The sequence below is a fragment of the Mytilus trossulus genome, chromosome 10, assembly GCF_036588685.1.
Source record: "Mytilus trossulus isolate FHL-02 chromosome 10, PNRI_Mtr1.1.1.hap1, whole genome shotgun sequence".
NCBI lineage: Eukaryota > Metazoa > Mollusca > Bivalvia > Mytilida > Mytilidae > Mytilus > Mytilus trossulus.
This window is the reverse complement of record NC_086382.1, coordinates 9,960,154-9,981,436: the sequence shown is the minus strand read 5'-3', so window position 1 is coordinate 9,981,436 and position 21,283 is coordinate 9,960,154. Positions and strand designations below refer to the sequence as shown.

Below are 21,283 nucleotides of genomic sequence, written 5' to 3'. Positions count from 1 at the left end.
TACTGTTCTGTGTGCAAAAATTACAGCACTAAAGCGAGAAACAGGACAGACACTTTGTTCGATAGGCAATGCAGTCGCAGACTTTGTAGGAGGAGGGAGTCCTGCAAAAGCCATTATCATCTTCTATCCGAGATGCACAAAACTAATTTGTCAAATCATTTAATAAAACTAGCAGTGATAGCAGAAGAATGATTCACAATCCCATTAAATGTGAATACAATACTTATCCTTCTATTTGTGACCCCAACCCACAGTAAAACTGAAAAAAATAAACCTGGTGGAAAATATTTAAAAAAAATCTCCCGGTTGCAAGTGTTTTTTTTCAAAACACCCACCTTACCTTAGTGAAAAAAGGAGAACACTGACACTGTTACTTTAAGATTATTTTAAAAATAGCATTCTCTACTGCACTTTTTTTAATCAGAATCAGAATATGATTCTTCAATGCAATTATCAGGCTCATTTTATGATTTTACGCTGTAACTTTCAGGCTCATAACATAATAATACGCTGTAACGTTCAGGCTCAAAACATAATTTTACATGAAGTCGATAAATCAGACACAGTAACAGGACTACAGCAGAAAACACATTATGGCCGACCAAACTGAGACAAAATATTTGAAAATATTTCTAAAGACCATGCTGGGTTATTACAAATATGTTTATCAATATTTATATTGTTACTTAAATGATATATGATGCATAATATATACAGAAATCGATAGAGGTCAGGGATAAAAGTTATATTTGGAAAGACATAAAAAAAAATCATAAGTTTATGGTGATTTAGACTTAAACTTTCATAAAGGGAATGAAAAAGATATTTGAATTTACTGGAGAACATGTGATTGTCATTAATATTTTCACTTGTTTAAAGTATCTAATATAAAACAAAAAAGATGTGGGATGATTGTGAATGAGACAACTGTCCACAAGAGACAAAAATGACACAGACATTAACAACTATAGGTCATTGTACGGCCTGCAACAATGAGCAAAGCCCATACCGCATAGTCAGCTATAAGAGGCCCCCATAAGACAATGTAAAACACTTCAAACGAGAAAACTAACGGCCCTTTTTATATAAAAAATGACCAAAAACAAATATATAACACATAGACAAACGACAACCACTGAATTACAAGCTCCTGACTTGGGACAGGCACATACTTTAATAATGTGGCGGGGTTATACTCAACATGTTTATAGAGATATGCTTATTTGTTTTATGGATTAACTTAATAACAGGTTTTGAGTAATTGATAGTTTGAATTAACAAGTTGTACATATTAGAAATAATCAGATATTGTAACGACATCTACAATATACTTCCAACCATCGACGCTTTTTCAAAAATCCAAGTTCAACAGAATAAAGTTTAACTGTAGGAAAACAAATAAGTATTCTCTAAAAATTTATAAAAATGAAGCCCTTTTAATTTATCATTATCCGTTTTTATATTCAGTATTTTGACTTTATATATGTAGAACAAGGGGGAGATAACTATGTAATCTTATTACTAGATTTCTATTACAGGATAAGTGTTGGTGTATTCTTCTGTGGACCAAGTGGATTATCAAATACTCTTCACCAAGCCAGCAACAAACATTCCGCTGTGGATAAAACTGGGGCAAAGTTCTTCTATAATAAAGAAAACTTTTAATTTCTACTCAACAAGTGATATTATACTTTACATGCATTTTCAAATAAAAAACAAATTACTGGGCTTTATTATCTATATATATAGTTATCAAAAGTACCAGGATTATAATTTTGTTTGCCAGACATACTTTCTTCTTCATAAGACTCATCAGTGACCCTCATATCAAAATATTTATAAAGCCATAAGTACAAAGTTGAAGAGCATTGAGCACCCAAAATTCCAAAAAGGTGTGCCAAATACGGCTAAATTAATCTATGCCTGGAATAACAAAATCCTTAGTTTTTTGAAAAATTCAAAGTTTTGTTAACCATTTTAACAGGAAATTTATAAAAATGACCACATTATTCATATTCATGTCAACACCGGAGTGTTGACTACTGGGCTGGCGATACCCTTGGGGACGAAATGTCCACCAGCAGTGTCATCAACCCAGTGGTGTAAATAGTTATCAAAAGTACAAGGATTATAATTTTGTACGCCAGACACACGTTTCGTCTACATAAGACTCATCAGTGAGGCTCTTATCAAAATATTTATAAAGCCTAACAAGTACAAAGTTAAAGAGCATTGGAGACCCAAAATTCCAAAAAGTTGTGCCAAATACGGCTAAGGTAATCTTTGCCTGAGATAAAGAAAATCCTTAGGTTTTCGAAAAATTCAAAGTTTTGTTAACAGGAAAGGTTAAAAATGACCACATTATTATCTATATATATATATATTATTTTAAGGCATAAGTACCCGTACGGATTTTCACTCATACTAATATTATTGCAAGAAATATATGAATACCCTGCATTTTCTAACAATTAAGCAAATTTACAGACATTTGGTAAAAATATTTAAAAAAAAAGTCAATTTACTTTCTACAAATTGTATATGATATTGATTTAGTGGTTTGATGGCTCATTTACCAGTAATCCTTTATCACCTTTTTTTTAATGAGTGAACAAAATGATATGTATTTGCAGCTTTCCATATCTATAATTTGAATAAAAGTTGAAGCAGCATGTATTGCAAAATTGCTGTCCATCTAATGTATTCAAATTCATAAATTTCATTTGTAACAAATCAAAATATCAAACAGATAAACAAAAATTTCATGGGAATCAAGGCAGTGGATAGCATTGTTATTACAAAACATTTTGTGACTCGATGTCTTCGAATTGACATGACCTATGAAGATTGAGGATTGGTATGTGGATCAAATATAAATATAAAAGAATTGAAATGAAATGAAAAGTGCATTACAATATTGATAATAAACTGGCAGTATGAATTTCAGAAAAATCTTACACGAATGTAGGATTACAATCACTCCCAATGATATTTTCTAATGAATTTATATTTCCATAGGATATTTCCCTTTTTGAAATTGAAGCTTGTCACTGAATTACGAAATTGTCTGAGACTTTGACATCTGTAAAAAAAATATGTCTTCTTTAAAAAAAAGTTATACATAAGCAAAGCATGCATACTACTGCACTACTGTTACAGCAGCATGGCATGAGTTTATTTATTCAGCGCCTGACGTTAGGTCTCTTATGCTAGATTAAATATCTTCATTGCTGTACTTAAATGTCTCTAGCGGTAGACTTTGCATTTCCATCGTGACACTTTACTTTATATCTATAACACTAAATCTTACATCTACAGCGCGCTTGACTACATCTCAGGCGTTGAAATTTGCATCTCCAGCTCTGAACTTTACATCTCCAGCATTTGACGTTAAAAGGCAGGGATTTACTTTATATCTACAGCAAGTTACTGAAAGTTTCATCTCCAGCACTTGACCTTAAGTCTCCTGTACTGCATATCTCAAAAGCGCTGAACTGAAAATCACCCGCGTTTGACGTTGCATCTCCAGCGGGTCTAGCTAGCGCTTGACTTTAAATCTTTGGCGCCTTAATTCATATCTACAGCACTGATACAATATGTATATCTACAGCGCTATTTTAGATCTACAGCGCTCAATTACAACTACATATATGGACTTTACACCTCCAGCGGTAGACTTAACTTCTACAGCGCATTACGTTACATCTACATCGCTATACTTTACATCCAAAGCACTAATTTTAATATCTACATCGATGGTCTTTGCCTTTACTCTACGCTTACAGTGCTGTGCTTTAGATATTAAGCGCTGGATCTCCATCGATTGCCTAAAAATCTTACTCCCTTTGCATCCTATCTACGGCGCTATATTTTAAATCAACAGGCATTGGACTTTACATCTTAAACGGTAAACGTAAACTTGAGCGATTGACCTCAAATCTTTGATGCTTCAATACGTATCTATAGCGCTAGACTGAATCGCCAGTTCTAGAGTTAACGTCTTCAGAGCTGGACTTAACGTATCCAGCGCTGGATTACATTTATAGCGCTGGACTTTACATCTCTAGTCAACATTTTAACTTTTCTCAACGTTGTCTCCTTTCAAAGCAAGACATTTTTTACATCTTATTACCCAGTAATCAAATATTTTTTAAACTATTATGTTTTCATATTTAAGGTTATGTTCATTACTTCCTGTTTTAGTTCAGATAAATCGTCGAACCTTTGTCCACGGAGAAAAGATTTGATATGCAGGAATACCACAAAATCCATTAGCGCTTAGTCAGGGCTATACGGAGGATGTTTCAGACATTCGAATCCAAGTAAATCAATTTCTAGACTAGTTTTCAAAGAAGTGTGGGGTTGTGCATTGTCTTGCTATGTTTCTCAGACTGTTTTGAGAACTTGTGTGTTTCTGTTGGTTTTTTTCCGATGTCTACACAAAAGTTCATAATTGCCCGCTGCTCCACCTTTTCCTTAAACGTCCATTTTTTCAGTGAGGCGGATTCTGGATTCAATGCTTCAAATCGAGATTTCGAAACCAGTTCGAAATTTTTGCCATTCAAATTTATCAGGTGTAACGTCAAGACTATTGCCGACGTCACAATGCAAGTGCCATGTATTTTTGGCGGATATTAAAACTGAAAATAACAAAAATATGAAAACACCAGCCTGCATGTTATGTGATATTTTCGCCGTGCTCCGGTTCTCTATTGCATATATTTATATGAAGTAAAAATTATCATTTCGCATTTAAAATTGGACAAATATTGATATAATCGAACTAGGATATAGTACAGGATTACAAATATGCAAGAAGAATTCCCCTGAAATGCTATTTTTAAGCAGACTGTAGCTTGTCCACGAACTTTAGGGACAACCCTCGTATACTGAGCCAAAAAAGTTTAGGAACACTTTTTTTATAATTTTTTGTTTTTGTTTCTGGAAAAATATTCAAACATTAATGATATAATCCTTAGTTTTATCTGTAATTTAAAACAGTCGTACCTTTTCCCTGGTCATTGATTTCGCGCCATTTCAGCTTTGCATGTGTAATTGATGTTTTACCTTCTGTACCTGTACTTTTAAAACGATATTAAAGATTTCTTGTTCACTAACGTTCAGAAACACACCATTGGTTAGTAAAACACTTTCACCTTTGAAAAAAGTTGCATGGAGCGTCAACCAGACTCCCGAAAATGACCGTCAGAAAGCTCTTGGAATGATTGATGCCGGAATGAGTGTTACTGACATTGTGGCTCGATTTAATGGACATAAGGCAACCGTTAAGAGACTAACAAACAGATATCGACAAATTGTAATTGCACAGGATAGGTCGATATCTCGTAGACCAAAAAAAAAACTATCGTCAAGGGAGGAACGTTACCTTTGCTTTACGTCAACACGTGACAAGTTTTTTTCCGGCCACAAGAGTATGCATTGACTAAGGGCAGCTGCTGGTGTGCCTGTCAGTTGTTCATTGGTGCACTTAGGGCGTGGCTGAAAAATTGATTTTGAATAACATTATACTTATATCCGCATTTTGACCCTCTTGCGCTACATACGAAGAGATTCCGAATGATTGTGAGTGATAAACTTTCATGTTGCTTCTGACATGTCATAATTCCATTTTAGTATTATTAAAATCATATGTTGTTATGATTTTGTAATAATAAAAAAAATCACATTTTTGTTGCTTAACCTTTTTGGCTCAGTATACAAAGAATTTGTTAAACTTGACAGTATGCAAAATTTCACTCAATCAATCAACTGACCAACCCACCAATCAAACATTCAAACCAGTTGACCAACACATTGATTTGAATAAATTTTCATCAAATTTTGTTAACGTTATTATGCAAAAACTTATCAACTAGCCAAACACTAATCATGTAAACTATGCATTTTTTTAAGGTCAATATACCATGACTGAGAAGTTGTAGCAAAATAAAATTCGTGGAAATTAGATGAGGCAATGCTAATACAACTGCGAATCAAATATCATTGACCTACAATTTGATGTTATTCTTTAACTGACCTTTATATCACAAACACATCCACCGTAAACAGCACAGCGTAGTAGTCTCCCCTTTTTCGACTTCGTCAAGGCCAGTCAAACGGTCACAATATATAAATATCACATAGCTGAGAGGGTGATAGAGCAGATTGGTACCCCGAGAAAACATTGTCAACCGCGGCGAAGCCAAGGTTGATAATGCCTTTTCGAGGGGTTCCAATCTGCTCTATCACCCTCTCAGCTATGTGTTATTTAATTTATTATACTGAATATCCTATCATTATTGACTTTTACAGATTGCTTTTATTTTAAAAGTATTTTCTATGACTTCACGTTCATAACAACGTTACGAGCATTCGAAAGAAAAAAAAAAGTCGAGCAAGATGTTTTATTTTATTTATTTTAACAGCCGATAATAGAATCTGAGCCAAAACGTAGAACTTAAGCATTGTATAAAATTCCTTGATGTAAATTCAATTCAGTCATTGTTCTTTGAGGATGGTAAAGGGTTATTTTCGTGCAACGTGTTCGGCCTTTTTTTTTCACGTGTTTTCGTGTTTTGGTGTTTTATTTCTCGTTTTCTCGTGTTTGGTTCGATGTGCGTGCTTCGTATTTTCCATTTATTATGTTCCGTGTCGGTGCTCTTTGTTTCTCGTTCTTGCATTGTTCCGCATTTGATTAAAAAGTAAATTGGAACTAACTAAATGTCAGTGAGTTATAGTACCTTTTGAAACTTGTGTGTAATATAATTAATGAATGGCTTTTATCTATTTTGAATTTATTGAACCATAAAACTAATTTTTGACTCTTCACATTGAATAATCCGTGAAGCGGATTATGTAAAATGTGAAGAGTCAAAAATTAGTTTTATGGTTCAATAAAATCAAAATAAATTATTGCCATTCATTATAAATAAATTTTCTATCAAAAATAAGTCTCAAAGAACTTTCTATATTATTTATATTAACAATAAAAACGTGCACACATGTTGGCGTATGAATATACAACCGTCAGAGTGGGCGTGTCGCCATCAAAATTGACAACATTGAAAATAAAACTAATAATTTTAACCAATCAGAAGACAGTAAATACACCAAATTTATTTATTAGAAATTGATGTACATTGTATATTGTTACCATTCTACTTTCTATTGTATAATTTTGTGTATGCTATACATGTAATAAAGTCCATCATAATAAAAGGTGACCACAAGGTCATAATGTCCATTAACAATGTCTACATGATCTCCAAGAACGGCTGAGTAATAACTGCAGGTACTTTTTCTTAATATTTACGATTTTATTCCTCGTGCTTCTTTTTTCACGATTTTTATTTTTCGTGCTACGTTTTTGCAATTTTTATTTCACGTGTTTCCATGTTAAGTACCCCCTTTACCACCCTCTTCTTTGAATTATCGATTTCTGATTAGTCTAGACGAGAGGGTAACATTAAAAAAAATTGTCATCCGCTCAGCCATGTGATAGAGTAAATTGACACCCTCGTCTTAGCCAATCAAAATATGGCATTTTAACGTGAAGTATAATATTTAAAAGTACTGTGTGGCATTGTGTTCAAGATGAGGAAAAACAGTACGTGACAAAAAAATTAAAAGGATATTAGGAGTATAAGTTATGATCAATGATTGTTGTTTGTTTTACACCGTGTTGGATATGCATTCCAGTAAAATATGTTTTAAGGAAGATGTAGTAGGGGCCATAAGATGTGAAGACTTAAGCAAAACCATGGCCAATAGACAGAAAAACGCTATTCAATAAAACAGAGAATATAAAATCGATAATTTAATACCACCAATACTCAGATAAGCCAGTTGCTGCGAAACTCTTATCTCCCATTTATATAATAATGTTGTGTTTAACATTGACTATGCGGAAATAGTAGCCAGGGTGAGAGACAGTAGTGCACGACCCGAAGGGGAGTACACTATTGTCTCAAACCCTGGCTACTATTTTCCATAGTCAATGTTAAACACAACATTAATATCATTATTATACTGACTGTGTACTATTTTGAATAGTGACAATAGTGTATTTCAATGTAAAAAATATGCCTTTTATGTAATCTTATCAACATATATTTGCTCTCTTAAAAAGACTTTGACTTTGTCTTTATAGCTGCAAGACATATTATCAAAGGGATTGATTCAATAGTATGTTTTGAGGTGAAATGATTGATTTTAACTCTGTATCTGAATATAAATCATTACTGACATACAATAGAATACTGGTTGGCCTGGTACTAGAAGTTGTGTTAAACTTGCTATAAGGTTACAGCGGTTTTCTCATTGGTGAAAGCTTAAACTCGTGTTCACTTCAAGATGAAGAAGTACAATTAAAGCATTATGTCCTAGATTTGTCTCTGTATTATTTTGGATTTTACTCAAGAAGGTGTACTCCAAACCTCTTCCATTTCATTTATTAACCTTCTTCACAGTACTCTATAACTTAAAAAAAAACAAGTAATAGTAACAGTAAATGTCATTTATTACAATTTATCTGTAACAAATGACTATTTTGGTTTCAATAGCAGTGAACATATGTTAACACGTATAACATAAAGTTTGAACAGAAACTACGGTATCTTAAAGTCTCTAAAATGTCCTTATAATTCAAATAATATCTACTACAATGTATTTTTATAATAATGTTGTGTTTAACACCGACTATGCGAAAATAGTAGCCAGGGTGAGAGACAATAGTGCACGACCCGAAGGGGAGTGCACTATTGTCTCAAACCCTGGCTACTATTTTCCATAGTCAATGTTAAACACAACATTAATATCATTATTATACTGACTGTGTACTATTTTGAATAGTGACAATAGTGTATTTCAATGTAAAAAATATGCCTTTTATGTAATCTTATCAACATATATTTGCTCTCTTAAAAAGACTTTGACTTTGTCTTTATAGCTGCAAGACATATTATCAAAGGGAGTGATTCAATAGTATGTTTTGAGGTGAAATGATTGATTTTAACTCTGTATCTGAATATAAATCATTACTGACATACAATAGAATACTGGTTGGCCTGGTACTAGAAGTTGTGTTAAACTTGCTATAAGGTTCCAGCGGTTTTCTCATTGTTGAAAGCTTAAACTCGTGTTCACTTCAAGATGAAGAAGTACAATTAAAGCATTATGTCCTAGATTTGTCTCTGTATTATTTAGGATTTTTCTCAAGAAGGTGTACTCCAAACCTCTTTCATTTCATTTATTAACCTTCTTCACAGTACTCTAAAACTTAAAAAAAAAAAAAGTAATAGTAACAGTTAATGTCATTTATTACAATTTATCTGTAACAAATGACTATTTTGGTTTCAATAGCAGTGAATATATGTTAACAAATATAAAATAAAGTTTTAACAGAAACTACGGTATCTTAAAGTCTCTTAAATGTCCTTATAATTCAAATAATATCTACTACAATGTATTTTCCATTATTGTTCAAATTCAATTATTGTAATAGTTGATATTAACAGTACAATTTGAAATATTCATCAATGGCATCATCTTTATTTGCTTTGGGGCACTTATTTGGTGGTCAGAATTCTCGACTGATTGGCAATAGTCCACCAAAACATCATCAGGTAGTCCCAAAAAGTCAATGATATCTGGATCATATGGTGCAGTTTTAACTGAAATAATTTAAATAAAATCAGCTTTTGAGTGTGAACAAAGTACCAATACTATTAGGTAACAAATTATTCTAGTTGAACATAAAAAAAGTTGCACAAATAGTTCTTGGCCATATTTACACATATAGCGGTACCATCATTGGACTATCAAAAACAAGTAAAAGCGTACTTTCATTATTAAAATGTACTGAAGAATGTTGAGACATAAATGTATTTACATGTGTTAAATATGCAATTAATTCACCTGAATGCCATTTTGTTCATGAACTCCATTATATGTAACGGGACATGTAGGAGAGTGACTTTAAGGAAGATCTCATTGTTGAAGACTATGTGACAAACCTTTTGTCATTTATTTCATGTTGTTGACCCAAAATATATGTTGAATAGTTAATACTATTTCAATAGTACCTGAATACAAAAAGAAAAAATACCTTGTCTCTTACTATTTCTAACAGCAGAAACAGTCTGTATTACTGGTAGAGGTATTGGCTGTTCATTCTCATCCGACGTGAAGGTAGAAACAGTCTTTTCCTGGGACAAGCTTACTGTAATAAAAAGAATTCAGTTTGTTTTTACACTATCTTGCATGTAAGGAAAACTATTTATATATTATATAGACTATATGTACAAAAGGACTTAGGAGCCATATGAACAGTTGTCTTATCAGTATCTTTCAACAGTACAACCCAAGTTTAGTGGCAAATATTAGAATACAATTTTCGATGTGATTTTATTGTGCTATAATATTTGAGGGGTGTCAATGCAACAATGCAGTGTGCTATATTTCATGGTACCAACAAGATGATAAATACATGCATTTCTCCTAGGTTATTTTTTCTTTGCATTTCTTTGATTATTTTGTTTAATTTGATAGTTTACATGATTATACTTACTAGTTACACTCCTACTTTCTGTCTGTTGTAATGTTCCATAGGTACATTTAATTAATGCATCAGACAAACTCTTTTTCTGTTTATCTGAAATGTATTTATAAAAAAACAATGAAAGCATTTAGATGAGTTCAGAAAATGATTGACAGACAGTAAAATTAATTTATAAACATGCACAATAAAAAAAAAGAAATGTACAAGTATAGTCATTAGAATAAAGAATATATAAATATTGTACTCAGTCATTTCACACATTAAACCCAATACCTTTTTGAGATTTTACATACAAATTTTGGATAAACTCAATTATGATATTAAAAGCAGAAATATTCTTACAATATTGTTGTAATTCAATGTAAATTTTTGTTATTATATGTACAAATGATGTACTGCATAAGATATATAAACATAATTTAATTTTAGATGTAACGCCTCTTCTGATTGGCTGACGTTATTTTGTTATCAGCCCATAGACATAATTTAGTCATGTGACCGTGAAGTCATCAACCTTTTTTCATGGTTTTCTACGGTTTGAAATGAAATTCAGAATTAAATTATAAGAAATGACTGTAATATACCACATTTTTTATGTTATTTCTTCATAGACAGAAAAAATATTACAGTAATTCCTTAAATAACTGTATTAAAATTTTAGCAATTGCACAATGAATATTTGTGTATAGCATTTACCTGAAGTATCATAACAATAGCTTGATAAAGATTCCTCATTTCTGTGTCCACTGATAGTCTTGATGTGACGGGATTGGAAGCCACTATAGTCCAGCAAGGTTATGCATGTTGACCGGATACAGTGGTTGGTGTATTCTCTAGATAATTTTGCTGACTTCGACAAATTCTTCATAAACACTGTTATGGTGTTCTGTCCAATTGGTTCATTTCTGAACCACATATCATCTTGTTCACTGAATGAATTCTTTGGATGCAAGAATAATCTATTGCTTGCATTATTGTGTTTCTTTAGATATTTAACAAAAGACTTAACAGGACATCTATCTGTGCCAGTAGCATACATCATTCCCCCTGAACCCTCTGGCTCATTTGTAGTACCTTGGTGTTTTTGTTTTAGTTCTGTTGTAAGCTTACGGACATACATCTGCCCTTTTTGATCCGGGTCAACTTTAAATTCATAAACCTTCAATTGTGAGAGATTTTCTTGACCCCTTCTGCAGAAATATAAGATTGTCTCGAATATAGTTTTATTTAGGAGGCCCTGAAGAGTTGACGTGTTAAAAACTAGTGGGTGTTCATAAAGCATTCTCAAATCCTCTAGTGAGATAGCCTCATGGTGGGTGACAGTTCCTTTTCCCTCTTCTCTCTTGTTTTCCTGAGTAGGGAAGTAAAGTTGTCGTTCGCTCGAGTAAATTCGGGGTCGGTTATGATGTCAAAAAAACTGTCGTTCTCCTATATATCTATTTATGCTCTGTCGTATGGCTAGAAGAGTATTTTTCTTGTAATATTCTTGACTTTTATTTCGGATGTTGGCATAAAAATCTTGCAATAAATTTGCGATTTCATCTTTTGTGGCTTCCAAAATGTCAATTTCCATACCTCTTTCAACAATGAAATCTGACAAAACTTTAACAGCAAAATGTGTTTGTTGACCAGTTTTCTTGGACTTAAAGTTCTCTTTTCTAAATGTTGTAGGGTCGTCTTGACCAAACCGCGACATCTTGCTTGTTTTATTTTTTTGGAGACGACAGTATAGTCATTAAGCGACTTTAATTAGTGGTTTATAACATTGTTATTTTAAGCACATTAGACATTAGACATTATTTTATTTTACAAATCATTGGCCCTTGTCAGGCAAGATACAAAAACATCATAATACAATGATTATATAAACATAAGTGTAATACATAATAAGTAATACACAAATAATCAGGCTAATAAGTCCAGCCCACTTGTCTGTCAATGCGACTAAGCTCCACCTTCTCTCGTGAAATCAAACAATGATTGACGTTAAAATCAATAGTCTATTACAACAGCAAGACATACTATTTTCGCATAGTGCAGTTAACGCTATATATTTCTTTTAAAAACTATGCAAAAATAGAGTAATTTAACTATAGAAGGACATTTTTACAGGAAGTATTATAATTCATAATTGATTCCAATAGGGTTGTTGATTTATAATATTTTCCTGAAGAATATGCAAGAAATGTTTGCTGCTGAACTTTAAAAATAACTTTCGATAAAAGACTGAATTGTGACTAGTATACTCCCAAATATTTTAACTGTTCCTTTATTCCAAACAATTCAAACACAGATAACAATTAAAATGTTCGTAGAAAAAAAGTCATATATATCAAAAGATTTTCAAATTTCAATTTGATATCGACAACTCTAATATGACGATAGTATAATCCTAAAAATAAAATTATTTGCTGTTAAAGTCGATAAAATAATGTTCTTATAACAGATTTTACTCTCTATGTGTGTATGTGTCTATCTTATATTGTCATAAAACTGGCACTTTGTTAAAACCAGAAAATTTACAGAAAAATGATGCATTATTTATTTTAATTCAAATAATTACAATAAAGTTCGAACAAAATCAAAGTGAATTTAATATTTGTTTATTCATTGCTTGTCTAACAACCAGAAATATTCACTTCGTATAACTTTCCTTTCTCTAAACTTCCTACTCCTCTCGTACATCCAATATACAATTGTCCCGCAGTTCTTGTGAAGCAAAGGGAATGTGGCATTTCTATTCCTAAGTCGCCTGTGTTATAATGCGTGATCAGGTTGCCACAGTTATTCAGTATATGTAAGACATAAGTTACCAAATCTACCACAATAATATTATCAGACGGTGTAGTAACAATATTCACTGGTTTAAACGGATTTTCCTCATTATTGACATCATGATGACCGGTGTAGATCTGTAGGATATCTCCGTCACTATTTAGCACCACAACTCTACCTCTACCATCATCAGATAACCTATCCACTACACAGATATTCCCATTATCTGTATTTGTAATACTCTTAACACATGTAAATATTCGAATGTTGTTTTTGTCAAATTCATAGATAGTTTCATGTTCTCCTTTCTGGTTCATCACAATGATAGCTCGTCTGCCTGCCACTATGACTTTACCACTTTTAGTCACATGTACAGAGATAGGATCAAATGGTTGTGCATCGATAATAGAATCAGAAAGTTCTCCTGTTTTACTACTGATTTGTTTCAGTACTGATCCACTCGATACCAGAAGCAGGTCACCAGTCGGAGTAACCGCCATTCCATAGACTTTAATGTTAAATGTTGATTCTACTGTCAGTTTATGTTCTACTAGTTTTACTTTCTGTAACACGTCATTATTTCTCATCCACAAGGAATTGTCAGGACATAACGATAGAAATAACACTTGAGAAATATCAGTTTGGAATTGTTTAACGATACGTACGTTGACGGCATTAGACACAACCTGTAACGATCCCACGTTATAAGGTGATATTTGTCCCGGGAGAAATGATATGGTAGTGTGATCGATTTCATCTATACTGATGTCCGTTGACAACGTTTTACACCCGATAAAAACTGTTTCGGCTTCCTTGGATGTCATGAGAGCTTCGATATTTAAAATGAGTTTATTAAAGTTATCTTCGACTTTCTCGAGTTTCTTTGTGGCTTTTCCCACCTGAAATTCACTCCATTTTCTTTTTAATTCACCTTTTAATTCTTCTGAATATTTGTCAGCTGATGTTTTTATTTCGATATTATGAGCCTCGATTTTCAGTATTAAATCTTTGTATTGTTCATTGTCTTTTATATCAACTGGACTTACTTTTTCTTTTTCTTTTGTCAACTCTTTAAATTGTTTTTGTGCTTCTGATTTTTCAGTTTTTAATTTTTCCAGTTTAAGGTTATAACCCTCACTTATTTCTACTAACCCATGGCCATTGTGGATTTTAGAAATGCATGATGTGCACACAAGCCTATCACACGACGTACAAAACATAACGGCAGACTGTCCTGTGTGTTCCTCGCATTTCAAAACGCTAAAGTCAAGTTCACTATAATACATTCCGATTTCTTTGATATCTATAACATTGTGTTCTTTACTATTTCTTAATTTAGCGTGAATTTTGTCCTTGCATTTATCACACATGAGAACGTCACAATTAATGCATTTCCATTTTATCTTGGTGTCTTTTTCACAAAAATTACATGTAGCAGGAGCTTGTCCTCGTTTTAAAGATTGTGAAAACGCCATTCTGGTATAAAATCCAATATGTCTGACTATTTTACTTCCTATTACTGTAACAGTATCGAGTAGAAGTAAGGACATGTAGTGTTTAAAATATAAGGTCGGTGTCATATGACGATCGTATATAGATATGTGGGGGTCTGGAATGCACAGGATTTCTGTATCCTTTAATTTTGTATGTCCTGTTTTAAAATTTCTTGATCGTTTTCTCCAATTATTCTCAACTCTTTACATTTTAGCACCCAATTATTATCTATTAATTTGTGTAATAGTTTTCTTCATTCTTTTTTTTACCTATTATTCTCTGTTCTGTAATGATCCCAGCAACCCCTCATATATTGCAAACTTTTAAAACCCATTTAAATATCTCGGTGAAATAGCTTTAAACAACCCGTTACTTGATCTTATCACAGAAAACATAAATTACTGAATGGATTTAAAGTTCGAAGATATTTACTTAAGAATGCATATTTTTATGTTTTCCATGTCGTATATAACTATTAATTACAACCGAGGGTACCAGTGTCATGAATATTTTGACCTGTTTAGAACTTAAAAATAAACTTGTCTAATATAGGATGAAAATGTATATTTGCTTAACAAATAATAATGTAAAAAAAATGAATTCTATGCTCGACTAGTAACAGGTGGACATGCAATTTTCTCTCCACAAAAAGTCATAGTTCGACACGGTGTTATTAAGCCACTGCTGGTAGAGATTTATTTTCCCGAGGGTATCACCAGCCCAGTAGTCAGCAGCTCGTCTGGCGTATATACAAAATTAAGTCCTAGTATCTATGATGAGTTTATTTTAAACATGTTAGAGGTTAGAGGTATAGGGGAAGGGTTGAGATCTCATAAACATGTTAACCCCGCCGCAATTTTGCGCCTGTTCCAAGTCAGGAGCCTATGGCCTTTGTTAGTCTTGTATGATTTTTAATTTTAGTTTCTTGTGTATAATTTGGAGTTTAGTATGACGTCCATTATCCTTGTACTAGTATACATATGTTAAGGTGCCAGCTGAAGACCTACATTGAAGACCCATTGATGGCCTTCGGCTGTTGTCTGCTCAGGCTATGGTTATGTTGTCGTCGCTTTGACACATTTCCTATTTCCTTTCTCAAATTTATAATTCACAAGGTAACAGTATACACAAGAAAACATGTTATCATCCCCGGTTAATTTTTATGACTCGGAGCCAGTCTTTTATTGTGTCGCCTGCTAAAAAAGAAACTTAAGATATCACTGGGGTATTCAAAACTCACTAGTCTAGAAAAACTAACAACGTCATTTAAATAAAAGAAAATAAAAGACATCGAAATGCGTTAAATCATCGTGCATTGGCTGTTTGGTAACCGATTGTACCCCAATTTTGTGGTGGGGTTCGTGTTGCCCAGTCTTTTGTTTTCTATGTTGTGTTTTGTGTACTATTATTTGTCTGTTTGTCTTTTTATTTTATAGCCATGACGTTTTCAGTTTATTTTCGAGTAATGACTCAGAGTTAAAATGTCGACTGGCCTTCGGTATCTTTTGCCTTCATTTTATATTTTTTTAACACATTTCCACATGAACTTGGGACAGGATCAGTTTTTAACCTCCTTTTTTCTCTAAACTTTGTTATGGTTTTGTATTTTATTATTTTCAAGTACTTTGCGTTTTTCTGTTATATACGAACATAAAAATAATACAAATCACTTGTATTTGCTATTTACCTTAATTCTAAGTATGTATATATTATGTATCCGCGATCGCTGTGGATAGTAATCTTTGAATTGATAGTAAAAAGCAAATATAAGTTATCAGTAGTATATATTTATATTCGTATATTCCAGAGAAACGCGAAAAAAATACGGGTTTTGAAAAAGGATGGGGCCACAAACAAAGTTCCTATGCACATCACCAAATTGGTAAGCCATATATCATGCAAATTTTCTAAAGAAGTCCAATATTTTTTTTTTAAGTTAAAAAACTTTGTTTCGATAAATAACAGTATAGCTAAGACTAATACCGGAATAAACAATACAGACCTTAACAAGCACAAACCACACTATTGAAAACTAAGATAAGATCATCATTTTGAACATTTTTTTTTGTAATATCAGAAGCTTCTGAAGGGTAAATAGATCCTGATCATCTATACTTGTGATACCATTCATGTTGCTTACACATTCATTACCCGGTGACAATTGAATAATTTATGACGGATGGCATGGTTGATATAATACTTGGAGAACCCATCCGTGGTCATCTGTGACACAGGTTAACGGTCACTTGCATTTGATGTTAACCGTATTTTTGTTTAAATTAACCACTTGAAACTTGGTTGCATGAAAGACACATGTCTCTGGTTGCATTGTACAAGATAGTGCGAGGTATATCACAGAACATTGTCAAAATAAAAGAAGATACTATATATTATTATAAACTCAAATGATACATGTTGAGCAAAAAAACTCCATACCGCTTCCTATCGAGAACAATCGGAAAAACTAGAGTGTGGACTAAGGGAATGGAGGAGATACCCTTACATGCATGCCTTAGCTAATGAGTGAAATATTGTTATTGTTAGCACCTTTTTCTCATTTTCGCATGCCTTCTTCGCTCTTTCTTTCTTTCTCTCTTTCTTCTTCCATATACCATGTATACTTCCCACATTCAACTTTCTAAATATACAGTAAGTTGGCAAATTGGTTCCCCTTATGAAATTGAAAAATGTTGCTGCAGCATTGCCGCAGCGTTGCGGCTTTATAGCTGCAACCTAATCAGGTTGCCAGAGGATTGTTGCCGGAGTAGTGCCGGATGATGCTGCTAGCGGCATTGTTCTGGCATCATTGCGACACTAATTTCTTTCAAAATTAATGAGCACCACAATATAGCCAGAAAATTTGATGATGTCATTTCCTGCGTTTTTAGCTATTCCCTGTACTAGTGTGTTAGAAATCCATCATGTTGCTTGTGATTATAACTGTATTGAAGAATTTTGTGTTCTAGCTGGGTTTTTTTTTTGGAAGATTTGAAGACTTGTAAGTAAACACATATCAAGTAATTGCATGTATAGAAAAGATCAATCTTGCATTGTGTATTTCAATAACATGGCCTCATCTGAGTTCACTTTACATGTATCGGTGAAGTTTGTGTTTTTTTTTGCAGCAGTTCAATTGCATACTTGTAGTTTGGTAAATAACACAATATTATATGCTAAACTTAGGGCACATTAAAAATTTTCATTATTTTTTATGCAGATACCACTGACATTTATTTTATGTGCCTGTGCATAAAAATTTATAATGCATGAATGCATGTCATATATATATGCATTGACAACTTGTTTTTGCTGGCACAATACATTTTATACAAAGCACGGCCTATTTGCATGTTTTGTCACTAAAATGATGCAAGAATATAGCCGTATTAGCGCCGCAACAGCATCACAATCATAATGCCAGAAAACTTATTTGCATACGAAATACGCTATAGCCGCATCAGTGCCGAAACATGATGCCAGAATATTGCCGCAAACGGTGCCAGAATATAGCCGCAATTATGGTGCCAGAAAACTAATTTGCATACGAAATATGCTATCGCTGCATCGAAGCCGCAACAGTTTGCAGCAACAAAGCCGCAGCATAGCCATACTGCTGCCGCAACTATGTGCCAGAGGGCTTATATTTCCATAAGGATCTGCATGACCAAAAACAGGATTAAAAACAAATGTTCATCTTTAGTTTGTAAGGTTTGTCATTTGAGATTTGAATGTCTCAAATGACTGTGATGTGGTGATCTCCGAGGGGAAGCATGTTCCAGTCTTTGGTGGTGTTCACAAAGAAGAACCATTTTCTGCAGTCTGTGGTTGCTGTTCGTAGGCCGGTCTACATATTGTTCGTCATGCCCCTTCGTCCCCTTTTTGAGGCAAGTAAAGTGACAACCACACCAAACACCAGAAGGAACGTACCATGTAGTGTATCATCGTCAATTTTGGAACATTCTGTATATGATAATTTAAGCATAATCAAATGGGAAAAACCATACTAGTAGATCATAGTAAGTTATTAAAGAGGTAAGGCCTACTAGAATAGACCACTTTCGAGTTCATCCGTCACCGGAAAAAACTCGTCGCGCCTTTATCACCGTCATTTGTGCGTTTAGGGGCGTCGTCACTTCCTTCCAATGAAGAGCGAGTGGTTGGAAAACTATAATTCTATATTGTACGAATTATTCCGTATATTGAATTCTCAAAATTGACAATCAACACTGCTGTCATTAGGGAATTGTCAGTAAGTACCTACAGAGCAACCATTATTTCTAGTTTATCCTGCACAAAGACGATCACTAAGACGCTTGATGAACGTAAATAGTGCAGGGATACAGGCGAGCCCCTCTATCTGGTAAATGACGTCATAAAGGCGTGCATAATTGACGAGTTTTTGCCGGTGACGGATGAACTCGAAAGTGGTGTATTGCCCCCAAGAAAAACACCCAACGAATTTATAGCAGACTAGAACGAGACAAAAATATCATCGTTGATTTATGTTTAATTTTTAGTTGTTTTGTTTAGTATTGCTCGACCTATGTCTCTGGTATTTCTCTATGCAATAGACCACTTTCGAGTTCATCCGTCACCGGCAAAAACTCGTCAATTATGCACGCCTTTATGACGTCATTTACCAGATAGAGGGGCTCGCCTGTATCCCTGCACTATTTACGTTCATCAAGCGTCTTAGTGATCGTCTTTGTGCAGGATAAACTAGAAATAATGGTTGCTCTGTAGGTACTTACTGACAATTCCCTAATGACAGCAGTGTTGATTGTCAATTTTGAGAATTAAATTTGCCGAATACTTCGTACAATATACAATTATATGTGTAGTTTTCCAACCACTCGCTCAACATTGGAAGGAAGTGACGACGCCCCTAAACGCACAAATGACGGTGATAAAGGCGCATATAATTGACGAGTTTTTTCCGGTGACGGATGAACTCGAAAGCCAATCTCCGGCGCAGAGCTCACATATCCGTTCCGTTCAATACTTTGTAACACTACACTCAATATGACATATTAAGTGCAGTATTGCAAAGCATGTATGGAACGGATATGAACTCTGCGCCGGAGATTGCTCGAAAGCCAGTGGTCTATTAAGTCAGAGTCTCTGTATGATTAAGCTATCGTGACATGATAATTATTATGTTTTATGGACGCCCAGAGGAAACTTATTCATGCATTAAATCGCGGATCTTCAAATAATTTAATTAATAATCAAAAGAACATTGATTGAGATATTTTAAAGGATGCAAACCGCTGATACAACCATATTCCATGATATGAAAAATATCTATCACAATTTGGTACGAGTTGGTAAAGGTACGAGTTGGCCTAGTTTATAACTTAGTCCACATCTTAGAAGAAAACCTACATATACAACCCATAAAACTAATACTTAGGCTAATATCTTTGATAAATTACAAAAAAATAAAAATATCATTCTAGAGTTTTAACGTTAAATGTTATCCAAATACCTGAAAATATGTTGCGCAATGATAGGAGGGGCAAGAAGCGTTCTGATCCGTGTTTGCATTGATGGGAATATTTTTTAAATAGCGGGAGATGTTCAGTTCATCTATATAAAATACATCTACATTGACAGTCATTGTAAGTCAAAATTGACCAATACTCAACTCTTCCGGTGGGCGCAAGAAATGTAGTTATTTAAGATAAAACCCAGCTGGTGCACAGGTAGTCCAAATAATTATGACGTCTTGAAAGGCTATTATAATTTTTTTCTTTGACGCCTTACTTCGACTGATGTAAGGCGTCAAAGAAAAAAATTATAATAGCCTTTCAAGACGTCATAATTATTTGGACTAGTGCACAGGCACTTGTTTCTGTCAATATGGGGTTTATTGACAGAAACAAGTGCCTGTGTGCTGGTGTGGTCTTAAAACTGTAGAGTCGTGTATTCTGTTGTGCTTAGTATTTCAGATCTAGCGCTTTCATTGTAGTGTTGTGTCATATCAAATTGTCAGGCATCAAGCATAAGGAAGCTAAAAAAAAGTCAGGATAAACTAAAAAAAAAAGAAGGCAGGACCGAACAGAGTGAAAAATAAAAGAGCAGGACAGCGATTACAGCTAAAAAAAATGCAGGACAACATTTTTCATCCTAGCCCCCCCTAAAAATCAAATGGTAGCTCCCTAAAGTTAGTCCAAATAATTTTGACGTCTTGAAATGCTATTATATTAGGGAGCTACCATTTGATTTTTATGGGGGGGGGGGGGGGGGGGGGGGGGGGGGGGGCTAGGATGAAAAATTTTGTCCTGCATTTTTTTTTTAGTTGTAATCTCTGTCCTGCCTTTTTATTTTTCACTCTATTCGGTCCTGCTTTTTTTTTTTTTTTAGTTTATCCTGACTTTTTTTACATAAATTGTCATCCTGACTTTTTTTTTTTGCAAGTGTCTCATCCTGACTTTTTTTTTTTACTCAAAACTC

At 33.7% G+C, this 21,283-nt stretch overlaps 2 protein-coding genes and 1 long non-coding RNA gene across 3 annotated transcripts in view; 2 read left to right on the top strand and 1 right to left on the bottom strand.

Moving 5' to 3' along the window:
- The first annotated feature begins 520 nt into the window (after nucleotides 1–520).
- Nucleotides 521–1,728, top strand: LOC134686024 (uncharacterized). Its single transcript, XR_010101504.1, has 2 exons — nucleotides 521–648; nucleotides 1,539–1,728. It is a non-coding gene; the product is annotated as an uncharacterized LOC134686024 (long non-coding RNA).
- An 11,448-nt stretch (nucleotides 1,729–13,176) lies between these two features.
- Nucleotides 13,177–14,851, bottom strand: LOC134687688 (uncharacterized). Its single transcript, XM_063548146.1, has one exon. It carries the CDS (start codon nucleotides 14,806–14,808, stop codon nucleotides 13,177–13,179), a length of 1,632 nt encoding a protein of 543 aa, XP_063404216.1. The 5' UTR covers nucleotides 14,809–14,851.
- Nucleotides 14,852–20,348: 5,497 nt separating this feature from the next.
- LOC134687687 (uncharacterized) overlaps nucleotides 20,349–21,283 on the top strand; it is a 6,914-nt gene continuing 5,979 nt past the window's right edge. The window contains exon 1 of the mRNA XM_063548145.1: nucleotides 20,349–20,448. The gene's annotated coding sequence lies outside the window, so the exon portion shown is untranslated. The remainder of the gene's footprint in view (nucleotides 20,449–21,283) is intronic.